Source organism: Lutra lutra, chromosome 8, assembly GCF_902655055.1.
Source record: "Lutra lutra chromosome 8, mLutLut1.2, whole genome shotgun sequence".
Taxonomy (NCBI): Eukaryota; Metazoa; Chordata; class Mammalia; order Carnivora; family Mustelidae; genus Lutra; species Lutra lutra.
Genome location: NC_062285.1, coordinates 101603006 through 101618505, shown reverse-complemented (window position 1 = coordinate 101618505; position 15500 = coordinate 101603006). Strand labels below are relative to the sequence as shown.

Below are 15500 nucleotides of genomic sequence, written 5' to 3'. Positions count from 1 at the left end.
ATACCAACAATAGCAACAAAAATGGTAGGGGAGAGAAGCAAGAGCCAGAGTGATCATAACTGGACTTACTGGCCTTCGAACAGAATCATATTTTTCTTTAACTGGAGTAAGAAGCAATTGAGGAATTTTAAGAAAACAATTTGACCTGGATTTTCTTTCTGTAAAACAGTTTGGAGAAGGAAGAGAAGTGGGAGATTACTAGCTCAGGCAAGAAATGACAGTGGCTTGGATACTGGGCAGGAAGGGGAAGGTTAAAAAAAAAAAAGTGTATCATTGTTATCTTTATGTCCCTTTAACTAAAAAACATTAGTTTGCAAATAGGAGATATACAATGACTTTATTTCTTAAACTGCTTTGAATGAAATTTAAAATTATTCTAATACTTCTAAATTCATTGTTTAACTGAAGTAAATATCAATATGAAAGTATACATGCCTCATAAATGGAAAGATTGATAAATTATTACAAAGTGAACACATGTAGGTAAACATAGCATAAGTTTAGAAAGACCTTCTTGTAACCTATTCTATTTAATTAACTCCTTTTTGGTCACTAAAGGTAACCACTATCCTGACTCCAAATGTAGATTAGTTTTGCCCAATATTTGAACTTTATATAAATGAAATCATTTAATATGCATTATTTTTGTGTCTGTTTTCTCTCATGGCACCAAATCATCATCATCATCATCTTTTTTTTTTTTTTTACAGTTTTCAGATCATCTCTCTTCGCTGTTTCACTGAAAATTTTTTCAATCAGGTATTTATGCACTTATCTTTAAAAAAAACTTTGTTCTGAGAACCAAAAGACTGATAATGGAAGAGAAACATATTAGCTTTAAATCACAATTAATTTGAACATTGATTAATGTATTACTTCTACATGCATCACTATTTTGATAATAACTAATAAAAGGAGGTGATTGAGAGCAATTACAAATAAACATTTCGATGAACAGATATTTTTAGTATAGTAGCAAACTGGATCACAGTTATACCTTACTCCTGTCTGTCCTTAAGCTTGAGAGGAAAAATAATCAGTGAAGTAGGGAGGGATCATCTGAGTTTAAATATGGTAATTTATGACAAATGATTTCTATCACCATATAGCAGCAAAGAAGAATATTGTCAGTAATTCCTTATATACTTGAGGATCCAAATTTTAAAATACAATTAATATATGGATACTGGTCTCCAAATAAAATGTTATGATTTTTTTTTTTCCTTTTTGCTTACGGCAGAGGTTCTTTATACAAGTTTCTTCTTCTGCACACAAAGAGCAGGATATTCCTTTAGTGTAAGGAGGTTGATTTGGATAATTTCCTCTGTAAAAAGAGAATAATTGATTAGCGAAATGGCTATTAATTTCTCTAATGTTGTGCATGAATTTATGCAAGTTGTTTTGGTCACTCACTCATGAATGTTTAAAAGGAAAAATAACTTTGGTCCCAATTTTGTGCTTCTTTTTTTTGGTAAAAAGAAACAATTAAAACTGTTTACAGGATGTCCCTAATCCATGTGGCAGTTATATTCTTGAATATTCTGTAAAATACAAATTAGATGTGAACCCAGTGTAATTATGCATGTTGACAGTCACAAAATTTTTACTGTAAATACTATGATTATCACTTGATTTTGTAAATACAATAAAAATTTAAATTGCAAGGAGAAACATATGCTTTATGTTCAGTACCATAGTTCTTATCTCGTTCTCTTGGTGATGTATCAATAAGACTTGATAGCTATTATGCCTGTTTTTCAATAAAATAAGTTGCTACATTTTAACAAACTGCTTTCCTCCCCATCTCTGTATCTGTGGAAGGCTTTAAAAAGTGTTAATTGCCTAGAGTACACAAAGAAAAACATTAAAAACACGAGTAGTATCCCATTAAAAATATGTGGCAATTTATCTATTCATTTGTTGATGGACATTTGGTTTATTCCAAATACAGTTACTATGCACATTTTGAATTTTCATATATAAGTCTTTACATGGACCTAACATGGACCTACATTTCCTTGGATAAAAGGAATGAATAGATCATATGGTAGATGCATATTTTACTTCTTAAGTAACTTCCACACAGTTTTTACAAAGTTGTTGTAACACTTTATATTTCTACCAGAGTGCTGAGAATTCTGATTGCTTCACTTCCTTGTCAGGGCTTGGATTGGCCAGTCTTTAACCATTCTAACTGTGTAATGACATTCATTGTGGTTTTAATTTGTGTTTCCCTAATGATTAATGATGTTGAGCATTTTTTCATGTGCTTATTTGCCATCTGCATGTCTTCTTTGTTAATCTTTTGTCCATTTAAAAAAAAAACAACTGAGTTTTAAGTTTTTCTAATTTGAATTGTGAGAGTTCATCCTATATTCTTGATATAAGCCCTTTATTAGATAAGCTTTACAAAGACTTTCTTCTAGTCTATAGTAGGTTGTTTTTTTATTCTCTTACCAGTGTCTTTGAATAGCATTAATTTTAAATTTTAATGAAATCCAAATTATTTCTTTTATGGGTCATGGTTTTGACGTGATAGCTAAAAATATCTGGCTATTTTAAGGTCACAAAGATTTCAACTGTGTTTTCTTCTAATAGTTTTACAATTTTGGGTTTTACACTTAGGTTTATGATCCATTTTGAGTTAATTATTATAGGTTGTATGTTATATAGACCTGAGTTTGCTTTTGTTTTTTTATATATGAATGGCAAACAGTACCAGCACTGTTTATTAAAAAAATTTTTTTCCACTGCATTGCCTTTGTGCATTTTGGGAAAATTAGTTGAACATATGTAGACCACCATGTATAGGTTTATTTCTGGGCCCCACATTCTGTTCCACTGATCTATTTGTTTAACTGTATATCAGTTGTGATTACTCTAGCATTAATAATTCTTGAAAACAATAGTGTTAGCCCTTCTGCGGCATCTGGGTGGTTCAGTCAGTTAAGCATCTGTCTTCAGCTCGTGTCATGATCTCAGGGTCTTGGGATGGAGCCTGGCGTTGGGCTCCCTGCTCAGTAGGAAGTCTGCTTCTCCCTCTCTCTATGCTTCTTCTCCCCGCTTGTGCTCTCTCTCTTCTCTCAAAATAAATAAATAAATAAATAAATAAATAAATAAATAAATAAAATAGTGTTAGCCCTTCAAAAATTTTTTTTTCAGAGTTGATTTGGCTATTAAAAGTCCTTTTCACTTCCATATGAAATTTATGATCAGTTTGTCAATTTCTACAATAAAAATCTGGAATTTTTATTGAATTATATTGAGTCTATAGATCAGTAAAAATTATGTCTTGGCAATATTGAGTCTTAATTCATTAACAGCATATAATCTCTCCAATTATTTGTATCTTTGTTAATTTCTGTCATGAATATTGTATAGTTTTCAGTGTAGAAGTCTTTCATGTTTTCTGCCAGGTTTATTCCTAGATAATTTTTATTTTTTGGTGCTGTTATAAATGGTATTGTTTTTAAATTTAATTTATTATTATTTATTGCTAGTGTACGGACATGTAACTGAGTTTTATATATTGATCTTGTGTCCTGAAAATTACCAAGTTCACTTACTAGTTTTGGAAGAATTTTCACAGATTTTTTTTTTTTTTTTTAATATAGACTTATAAACTAGAAGTCAGCAAATTATGGCCCATAGTCCAAGTCTGGCCTGCTTCTGTACGGGCTGCAAGCAAATAATTTTTAAAATATTTTTAATGGGTTCTTTAAAACAAAATAAAAGCAAAGATGAAAGTAACAACATATATGGCATGCAAAGCTTAATATATTTACTCCCTGGTACTTCAGAGAAATTTTTATTAGTATTGGTATAATATTACATATAGATTTTTCACAGCTGTCCTTTATTAGGTTTAAGAAGTTCCCTTCTATTCCCAGTTTTCTAAGAGCTTATATCAGGAATGAATGTTTAGCTTTTTCTCAATCTATTGAGATGATCATGTGATCTTTATTTTTGTGTTGATTAATGCGGTAAATTACATTGATTGATGTATTTAGAATGTTAAACCACCTCTATATTCCTGGAACAAACTCCATTTAAAAAGGTGTCTTAGTAGGGGCACCTGGGTGGCTCAGTGGGTTAAGCCTCTGCCTTCGGCTCAGGTCATGATCCTGGAGTCCTGAGATCAAGCCCAGCATCGGGCTCTCTGCTCAGTGGGGAGCCTGTTCCCCTTCCTGCCTCTCTTCCTGCTTGTGATCTCTCTCTGTCAAATAAATAAATAAATAAAAATCTTTAAAAAAAAAAAGGTGTCTTAGACTTTTACCATATTGATGGATTCTAATGCTAAATTTTATTTAGGATTTTATACATATATTCACAGGAGATACTGCTCTACGGTTTTCCTTATTTCATTTGTGTCCTTGGAGGAATTTCTCCATTTCACCAGGTTGCCTCTTGATTGATTAACCCTACTGTTCCTTTTTTTTTTTTTTTTTTTAGAGAAAAGAGAGAACACACATGAGACTGCATGTGTGAGTATTGGAGGAAGGGCAGAGAGAGAGGGTGAGAGAACCTTAAGCAGATTTCATGCTCAGTGTGGAACGTGATGCAGGTCTCTCTCACAACCCTGAGATCATGACCTGAGACAAAATCAAGAGTCAGTATTGGAATAATTGGATCATATGGTAATTCCATTTTTAATTTTTTGAGGAATCCCCATGCTGTTTTCCACAGTGACTATACAAGTTTATATTCCCTCCAATAGCATATGAGGGTTCTTTTTTTCTCCACATCCTAACCAACACTATTTGTTTCATGAGTATTTTTTTTTAAAGATTTTATTTATTTATTTGACAGACAGAGATCACAAGTAGGCAGAGAGGCAGGCAGAGAGAGAGGAGGAAGCAGGCTCCCTGCCGAGCAGAGAGCCCAATGTGGGGCTTGATCCCAGGATCCTGGGATCATGACCTGAGCTGAAGGCAGAGGCTTTAACCCACTGAGCCACCCAGGCGCCCCTTGTTTCATGAGTTTTTGATTTTAGCCATTCTGACAAGTATGAGGTGATATCTCACTGTGGTTTTGATTTTCATTTCCCTGGTGATAAGTGATGTTAAGCATCTTTTCATGGGTCTGTTGGCCACATGTCTGTCTTCTTTGGAGAAATGCCTGTTCCTATCTTTGACCCATTTTTTTTTCTTTGACCCATTTTTGGTTTTGTGTGTGTGTTGCATTGTGTAAGTTCTTTATACATTTTGGATATTAACCCTTTATTAGACACATCATTTGCAAATACCTTCTCCCATTCATTAGGTTGTCTTTTATTTTATTTTTTAATTTTTTATTTTTTAAAGATTTTATTTATTTATTTGACAGAGAGAGATCACAAGTAGACGGAGAGGCAGGCAGAGAGAGAGAGAGAGGGAAGCAGGCACCCTGCTGAGCAGAGAGCCCGATGTGGGACTCGATCCCAGGACCCTGAGATCATGACCTGAGCCGAAGGCAGCGGCTTAATCCACTGAGCCACCCAGGTGCCCCTAGGTTGTCTTTTAGTTTTATTGTTTCCTTCACTGTGCTGAAGCTGTTTATTTTGATACAGTCCCTATAGTTTATTTTTACTTTTGTTTCTCTTGTCTTAGGAGACATATCTAGAAAAATGTTGCTATGGCCGAGGTCAGAAAAATTACTCCCTGTGCTCCCTTCTACAATTTTTGTTTTCAGGTCTCCATTTAGGTCCCTAATCTATTTTGAGTTTATTTTTGTGTATGGTGTAAGAAAGTGGTCCAGTTTCATTCATTTACATGTAGCTGTCCAGTTTTTCCAACACCATTTATTGAAGACACTTTTCCCATTGCATATTCTTGCTTCGTTGTCAAAGATTAATTGACTATATAATTTTGGGTTTACTTTTGGGCTCCCTCTTCTGTGTCTTTTTGTGCCAGTACCATACTGTTTTTATTACTATAGCTTTGTAGTAGATTTTAAAATCTAGGATTGTGATACTTCTAGTTTTGTTCTTCTTTTTCTTTTTTTTTTTTTAAAGATTTTATTTATTTATTTATTTGACAGACAGAGATCACAAGCAGGCAGAGAGGCAGGCAGAGAGAGAGGAGGAAGCAGGCTCCCTGCTGAGCAGAGAGCCCGATGCGGGGCTCGATCCCAGGACCCTGAGATCATGACCTGAGCCGAAGGCAGTGGCTTAACCCACTGAGCCACCCAGGCGCCCCTTGTTCTTCTTTTTCAATATTGCTTTGGCTATTTGAGGTCTTCTGTAATTCTCTACAAACTTTAGGGTTATTTGTTCTAGCTCTGTAAAAAATGCTGTTGGTATTGGATAATGACTACATCAGATCTGTAGATTGATTTGGGTAGCATAGTCATTTTAGCAATATTTGTTCTTCCAATCCATGAAATGGAATGTCTTTCCATTTCTTTGTGTTCTCTGTTTCTTTAATCAATGTTTTATAGTCTTTCATCTCCTTGGTTAAGTTCCTGGATGCTTTTATTATTATTGTATTATTTTTAAGCTCAACATGGTGTTGAACATATGACCCTGAGAATAAGTCCAGAGCTGAGATCAAGAGTTAGATGTTTAACCAACTGAGCCACCTAGGTGCCCCTTATTATTTTTGGTGTTTCTGTAAATAGGATTGTTGTCAATGTTGATTTCTTTTTCTGCTACTTCATTATTAGTGTATAGAAATGCAACAGGTTTTTGTACATTGATTTGGTATCCTGCAACCTTACTGAATTCATTTATCAGTTCTAGTAGTTTTTTTGGTGGAGTTTAGGGTTTTCTATGTATAGTGTCATGTTATCTGAAAATAGTGAAAGTTTTACTTTTTCCTCACCTATTTGGAAGCCTTTTATTTCTTTTTCTTATCTGATTGCTGTGTCTAGGACTTCCAGTATTATTTGAATAAAGTGTTGAGAGTGGACATCCTTGTCTTATTCCTGATTTTAGGAGAAAAACTCACAGTTTTCTTTTTACCATTGAGTATGATGTTTGCTGTGGGTTTTTCATATATGGCCTTTATTATGTTAAGGTATGTTCCCTTTGAACCAACTTTGTTGAGGGTTTTTTTTTTAAAATCATGAATGGATGTTGTACTTTGTCAAGTACTTTTTCTGCATCTATTGATACAATCATGTTTTTTATCTTTTCTCTTACTCATGTGACACAAGTATATTGATTTGTGAATACCAAATCACCTTTGTATCTCAGGAATAAATCCCACTTGATTGTGGTGAATGATTTTTTAAATGTATTGTTAGATTCGGTTTGCTAATATTTTGTTGAGAATTTTTTAATCTATGTTCATCAGAGTTATTGGCTCATAGTTCTCTTTTTTTGTGGTTTTGTTATCTGGTTCTGGTATCAAGGTAATAGTCTCATAGAATGCATTTGGAAGTTTTCCTTCTTTTGGGGGGAAATAGTTTGAGAAGACTAGGTATTAACTCTTCTTTGAATATTTGGTAGAATTTGCCTGTGAAGCTATCTGGTTCTGAACTTTTGTTGCTTGGGAGTTTTTGATTATTGGTTGAATTTCATGACTGGTAATCAGTCTGTTCAAATTTTCTATTTTTTTCTGCTTCAGTTTTGGTGGGTTATATGTTTCTAGGAATTTATCCATTTCTTCTAAGTTGTCTAATTTGTTGGCATGTAATTCTCATAATATTGTCTTATAATCCTTTGTATTTTGGTGGTATTAGTTATTTCTCCTCTTTCATTTATGATTTTGTTTATTTGAGTCTTTCTTTCTTCCTTCCTTTTTTTCTTTCTTTTCTTTTCTTTTTTTTTTTTTTTTTGTGAGTCTGGTTAAAGGTCTATCAATTTTGTTTATCTTTTTGAAGAATGAGCTTCTGGTTTCATTGATTGATCGTGACCTGAGCCGAAGGCAGCGGCTTAACCCACTGAGCCACCCAGGTGCCCCTGGTTCTTGATTTCTTATCTAATCTTGGAATCTGTGCCTTTTCTATTGGTGTTTGTATCATTTAAATTTGATGTGATTGGGCGCCTGGGTGGCTCAGTGGGTTAAGCCGCTGCCTTCGGCTCAGGTCATGATCTCGGGGTCCTGGGATCGAGTCCCGCATCGGGCTCTCTGCTCAGCAGGGAGCCTGCTTCCCTCTCTCTCTCTCTCTGCCTGCCTCTCCGTCTACTTGTGATCTCTCGCTGTCAAATAAATAAATAAAATCTTTAAAAAAAAATTTGATGTGATTATTTTTTAAAAATATTTTATTTATTTTGAAAGAGAGAGAGAGATAGTGAATGTGTGTGGGGGGGAGGGGCAAAGGGAGAGGGAGAGAGAGAATCTCAAGCAGACTCCATGCTGAATGTGGAGCCCAATGTGGGTCTTGATCTCATGAATGTGATATCATGATCTGAGCTGAAAGTGTCTGAAAGAGTCAGCATTGATATAGTTAGGTTTGAGGTTATCATCTTATTTATTCTAGTCATCTCCTCTGTTCTTGTCCATTCCCCTTTTTCTTTTTTCTGCCTTTCTTTAGATTAAGTGAATATTTTTTAAAATCTAATTTTACCTGCTTTGTTGATGCCTTTGTTATAACTAATTTTATTATTTAAGTAGTTGGAGCCTATAGTATGCATCTTTTACTTATCACAGTCAATTTAAATTACTGCAATTAACAGAGTAAAAGAACCTTAATATACTTAGATTTTTCTCTTTTGGCCTTTATGCTATAGTTATCACATATTTTAATTTTATGTAGTTGTGACTCTCACAATGCATTGCTATTATCTTTGATTAAACAATTATCCTTGGAAGATAATTAAATAATAAGAAAACATCCTATATATTACTCATGTAGTTAACATTTCCAGTGGTTTGAAAAAATCTATTCTTTTAATTTTAAAATATATTTTCAAAACATAGAATTCTCAGTGGACAGTTTTTTTTCTTCCAGTATTTAAAGATATTGCTGTTTTCTCTCTCACATTACTTCCACTGAGAAATCTGCTGTCATCCTTATCTTTGTCCCTCTGTATGTAATGTGTCTGAGTTCTCCAGCAGCTTTTAAGATTTTCTCATTATGACTCTTTTTGAAAAATTTTTTTAAAAGATTTTATTTATTTGAGAGAGAATGAGAGAGAGAGAGAGATAGCATGAGCGGGGCAAGGGTCAGAGGGATAAGCAGACTCCCCCGCTGAGCAGGCAGTCTGATGCAGAACTCAATCCCAGGACTCCAGGATCATGACCAGAGCCAAAGGCAGTTGCTTAACCAACTGAGCCACCTGGGTGCCTCCTGAAATATTTTATTATAAGGTGAGTCAGTGCATTTTTCTTGATGTTTCTTGTGTCTTGGGATTTGTTAGCCTTCTTGTTCTGTGACTTTATAATTTTCCTTAAGCTTGGAAAGTTTTGGGCCATATTTCTTAAAATATTTTTCTGGCCTTGCCTCTTCCAGGAAATCAATTCTGCCTAAATTATCTCACAGATAACAGTGCCCTTTTTATCTTTTTAGGATTCTTTTTCCTTATATATTCTATTTTGGATGGTAATAAATAAGTATTCAGTAGTTCTGCAATTTCTCTGGTATTTATAAAAACTGAACTTTGCCTGAAATTTTAAAGCTATGCATTTGTCATTTTTGTTTTTGTTACTGATTGAGAGGCAACCAAAGAAAATACAGAGATATACACATTTGTACTTCTCCATAGCCATTTTGGCATATCTCAGATCCTTTTTGCAAATTATGTATATTTTATTCTTTGCCTGTGTTTTTAACTTTTGTACTTTTAAAAAAATTTCGGTTGTTAAAAGAGTTGGACTATTAACTGATTTTTATTTTCTTCCTTGTATAGATCTATTGGGCTTAGAGTTCCAGAATTTCATTTTTGGGGACTCCCATTAGGCTCATGTTGTATTTCCATTTAGATATGCGATTATCAGCATGGCAATTAAAAATTATGATATTCTTTTCTTAGAAGAATGTGCATTTCACTGTCATTCTCAATCATTTACTCATCTCAATTATGTCATATTAGAGAAGCATCTGCCAACCTATTTTGTGTTCCAAGTATTTAGATATTACTGGGGCAATGTATTTTATATTCTCTTATTTTAAGTTAAACAGTTTCCATAATTTTCATTCTCAAATTTAAGTATTTCATAATAGGAATAATTTTTTATATAAGGTAATGTTCTCTCACCACCTTCTATTTTAATTTATTTTTTAGTAGCGCTACAGAGAGAGACTTCAAATTTATTAAAAATATATTTGTCCCCGGGACGCCTGGGTGACTCAGTTGGTTAAGCGTCTGCCTTTGGCTCAGGTCATGATCCCAGTGTCCTGGGATCAAGTCCCACATCGGGCTCCTTGCTCAGCAGGGAGCCTGCCTCTCCATCTGCCTCTGCCTGTGCTCACTCTCTCTGACAAATAAATAAATAAAATCTTAAAAAAAATGTCTAAAAAAAAATACTTGTCCCTTTAGTGTAAGGTTCTATTCTATTTTGAGAACAATTCTTAACATGTTATTTTAAGTTAAAATATTTTTAATAGCAAAATAACTTACGCAGGTCCATAGTTGCATATGAACATTGCAGTTTCATATCCCTCAAATCCAGGACATACTGTTACTGCACAACCAACTTTATATGAATTGGCCCAAACTACCTACAAGGAAAAGAATTTTAAAATAAAATATGCAAAACAACTTTATACAAACAATGCATTATGGGAGCAGGTATAATCTTTGTCATGCTACCAGAAATGAATGCACATAACTATTTACTCTCTGTTTATTTTTTTAATTTTTAATATTAATTTAATTTAATTTTATTTTATTTATTTATTTTTTAAGATTTTATTTATTTATTTGACAGAGAGATAGAGAGCACAAGTAAACAGAGCGGCAGGCAGAGGGAGAGAGAGAAGCAGGCTCTCCGCTAAGCAGGGAGCCCGATGCGGGGCTCGATCCCAGGAGCCTGGAATCATGACCTGAGCCGAAGGCAGCTGCACAACCAACTGAGCCACCCAGGCGCCCCTTAATTTTTAATATTAATTTTAAAACAATTATTTTGTTAAGGCTATTTTCCTGAAGGCTATCTAAGTAGGTTTTCCTCACTGTTAATTCTCATAAATTGAAAGGAGGATATAACATGAAAACAAAATTATGTTTTTTTCTAGGTGACTTATGAAATGTATTTTAATTTCCTCCATGGGCATATTATATAAATGATATTAAAGTCAGACTATAAATGAAAATAATAAAAACTTTTATTTCTTTTTCTCAGAAAAATTTTACTTCACTTATGATCACGTTTTAAATTTTGTGGTCTTAACCATATTCTTACCTTTGTTAAGTAAGCAAGAGACAGTTATGGATAGAGATTAAGAACGTAATGAGTCTTCTGCAAAACATACTTGCCACAGAGATGGTGTATCTTTATTTTTGTCTAGTTGCAAAGAATAGCAAAGTTATCAAAAGGAAAATGACTCCTATGGAAAACTAGACAGGGGAGAGAGAGAAAACAGTGAAGAATATTACTGTTTCTTTAATAATGGTAACAGATGAGAGAAGAGTAAGAGAGAAGAGATGAGTTTTGCTTCTAACCATGTGTGTAGCTTAAGAGATTGACATCAGTTGTGAGCTAGTTTCCTACTTAGTAGAGTGAGGTTAAGCTTGATTCTTAAAAGATCCTTTTCCTTTTGGATGTTTCAAAAAGTTAATATGCCATACAACTGCAAGTATATATATTTTCCAAGAAATCCTGTTTTAAAATTTGGTTCATGAGTATATGGCTACTCCATGAAATTCTATTTGCTTAATATATCTAAGTTATTATTCTGTTTTGGCTTTGAGAATGGTAAAAGTAAATATTGACTATGTGTAGGTTTTTAATGTATTACTTTCATTAAAGGGACTAGATGTGACAACATGAACATTGGTTGTAACTTCAATATGAATGTCGGCAAACAGTAAATGCAGGAAATTTTTAGCTCATTTTGTTTAGAACATTAAGCAAGATGTAGTTGCTGAACAAGTAGAAAGAATGAACTCATTCCTAATTATTTAAGCATATGTGTAAATTAGTGTGAAGTGAGCTTACAATTTTGATGTTGCAATGATAGCGGAGAAGGAGTATTTGGAAGCAGGTTCCTTTTGACTTGAAGCGAAAGAGAGATGAAGGATTATATAAAGGCTTTTGAATTAGTCTTGATGGCATATTAGGGATATTACATTCTGCTTGTTATCGGTACACCTAACATTTGGATTCCATTCTTTTGATTTTCCTAGCAGTAGCCAAACCATATTCTTTGCAGACATCTATCCTGAGAAGGGTTTCCAGATTTATAGTGTCCTGTTTTTGGACAAGGAATGAATAGAAGGGGAGCATGGAAGTTGCTAATCTCTTTGTTCAGGGCTCCTCTGATAAAAAGGACTTGCTTTAAGTCACTATATACTAATACATCTTATACAGATGCGTAAGTTTGGAGAAGAAAGCCCTTTTTATTGCTTAAATTGAGCTTCTAAGAGTTCAGTGCCATTTTTAAGACTTGTTTAGCTTAAAAACAAGTTTGACTTCTCAGCAAAAATTCCCACCAAAATAATGAGAATACTTGGGAAAATAATGTGAAATAAAGTTACTGGACACCGGTATCTTGAAAAAGATAATGCCCTTTGTGAGTTGAGGGGAGAGGATCTGGCTGTACAATTGTCCCAGATTATTGCTTTGAGAAAGTTTTCATGCCATGGCTGGGCGGGGCGGGGCAGAGGGAGGAAGCATCTGGGAAAACCAGCAGATGCTTGATGGATTCACACAGTTGAGAGGCATAGCTGAGAGTTTGGGGAGACCAAGGAAGCAGGAGTTTAGAGAATACAGTAGTGGGGAGGTGAAAATTTCACTGTGATACAACTGTAGAGATCTACAGGAAGTCATCATCATCAATTCAGTAGAGCATTAATCAGAATGTATGTGAAGAAATTACCCGAGGCCTGGGAAAGAACCACCTATTAAAACTAGAGGAAGGATGTGAAGACTTATACAGACCCAGGATTCGAGGCTGTTCCTACTAGCCACACTGGAAAATACCAATTTCTGGGGCATTGGTAGAGTATGCACAAGAGTCTATATAAGAACCAAAAAAATTTTAAAAATTTTAGGTAATATAACTGTATCCCAGAAGACAGTTCAAGAATATTTAGAGATATATAAATAAATCCAGCATTCAACAAAGCAAAATTTATAAATTTGGGAATATAATAAATTTACCCAGCAGCATGATAAGAAGCAAGAAAATATGGACCATAATGAAGAGGGAAAATCAGTCCATTGAAACTAACCCACAACTAACCTAGATGCTAGAATTAGGAAGGAAAAAATCAAAATAATGATTATAACTGTATTCCATATGATTAAAATCCTAGGTGAAAGATTAAACATACAGGATACAGTTATTTATTAATTAATGAACTTAAAAATAAAGCATTTATTTTAAATGAATGTGAATTTAGTCACAGAAGAAAAAAATCAGGAAAAGAGAGAAGAGAAGATCAGTCAACTATGGAAAACTTCAAGTGGCCTTCTGCATGAGTAACAACTCTGGGAAGGGAGTAGCAAGTGAAAATGACAGAAATATTTGAAGAAATAATGGCAAATGTTTCTCAACATTTGATTTAAACTGTAGACCCACAGGCGCAAGAAGCTCAGTAAACTGCAGCAGAGAAAACATGAAGAAAACTTCAGTGCATTATTATGAAATTGCTCATGACTTGTAATAAAGGAAGAACTGTAAAAGAGCAAAAGACACATAAAGTACAAAGGAATAAAGAAAAGATTATAGTAGATTTCTTGTTGGAAACAATGCAGATGAGATGAGACTTTAAAAATCTTACTCCACTGTGATGTCACAGTGGAGTAAGATTTTTAAAGTCTCGAAAAACAAGACAAACAAACAAACCAAAAATTCTAGTATATAGAAATCTATTCCCAGTATAAATATCTTCCAAATGAAAGTGCTTTTTTAGATACTCAAAGGAAACTCGAAAGAAAATGCTTAAAAATTTTTGTCTTTTGTTAAAAGGTGCATAAATAAGAACTAATCAACAAAATGTCAAATATTTACCTGTGTATAATGGCCACAAACTTTGGAACATGATAGGTTATCATAATCATAAAATGCAGTTTCATTAAACCAAGCAGTAACAGCAGATTTTGGTGAAAATATGCGTAATCCACCGAACCAGATATTTTCTCCAAGAAATTTATAATTTGGATAGCATCCATATGGTATTGATAAACAGGAGTTGTGTTCAAATTTGCACTTGTTTGCCCATGCTTTAGCAACCTTTGCTAAACCATCATCCCAACTCTGAAAGATAAAACAATTTAAATTGAATTGTGTGTATTAGCTTGGATTAAAGCTATTCTAATGATTGCTATCCAATTTTGTTTAAATTTGTTTTAATAAGATATATATATATTTGGTATTATGTTTACAGTTAGTCATTTTTTTTAGTCTACTTCAGAAACATTTAGTACCCACTCTATGACAGTTTATCTGAATTTCCAATATCTTGCAGATGGCCTAGCACACTAGAGGCACTCAACAAATATATTCAAATGTGATTTAAATTAAGTCAAGGGTTCACAGTCTAGTAATTCAGGTCATGCAAATATACCATAAGCAAGATAAGTACCCATTTGTAAGTAGAAAGGGAAAATGCCTCTAGACACACAGGAATAGAATTTCCTTAATTTGATTGAGAATATCTACCCAAACCAGAACACAAACAAAAAACACTATTAACAGGCACCAATATAATGGTGAAATATTGAAAGCTTTCTCCCAAGATTGGGAAACCAGATGTCTCATTATTTCTATTTAAAATAATACAGGAAGTTAGGTGGTGTAATAAAATATGTGAGCTGTAAATACGTAAGAAAAAAGACATAAAATGTAAAATGACTGGAATCTAGCATTATTCATAGATAACAAGACTAGGTATGTAGAAAATTCAAATGAACACACAAATAAAACTACAGGAAAAAAGTGAAATTATCAGTTTCCAGATATCAGGAAAATATACAAAATTGTGTTTCCATATATATTTCAGAAACAAATAATTTCAAAGATAACAAATATATAAGAATAAACCCAATAAATTATATAAAAAATCTCTACCCTAAAAAGGTACAAAACATCACTAAGATTGATTTGTAAAGACTTAAATGGATAGATGTAAAATATTTATGAACTGGAAGATTTAATATAGGTAAAGGATTGGATATTGATCATTTAATTCATTTCTAAAAAAAACTAAGTAGCTTTTTTTTTGGGTGGAAATTGATTTCAAAATTTATATGGAAGTTCAAAGAATCATCAATACCTAAGACAATCTATAAAAAGTAAAGCAAGGGGGCCCCTGGGTGGCTCAGTGGGTTAAGCCGCTGCCTTCGGCTCAGGTCATGATCTCAGGGTCCTGGGATCGAGCCCCGCATCGGGCTCTCTGCTCAGCAGGGAGCCTGCTTCCTCCTCTCTCTTTGCCTGCCTCTCTGCCTGCTTGTGATCTCTCTCTGTCAAATAAA

The 15500-nt window shown here is 33.8% G+C and overlaps 1 protein-coding gene across 1 annotated transcript in view; it reads right to left on the bottom strand.

Annotated features, from left to right (window-relative positions):
* The window catches only part of GLIPR1L1 (GLIPR1 like 1), a 33042-nt gene that overhangs the window by 3053 nt on the left and 14489 nt on the right, over window positions 1–15500 (bottom strand). Inside the window, exons 2-4 of the mRNA XM_047742605.1 lie at window positions 14038–14283; window positions 10484–10584; window positions 1236–1324 (exon numbers count right to left, since the gene is read on the bottom strand). Of these exons, the coding sequence (XP_047598561.1) occupies window positions 1236–1324; window positions 10484–10584; window positions 14038–14283 (436 nt within the window). The remainder of the gene's footprint in view (window positions 1–1235; window positions 1325–10483; window positions 10585–14037; window positions 14284–15500) is intronic.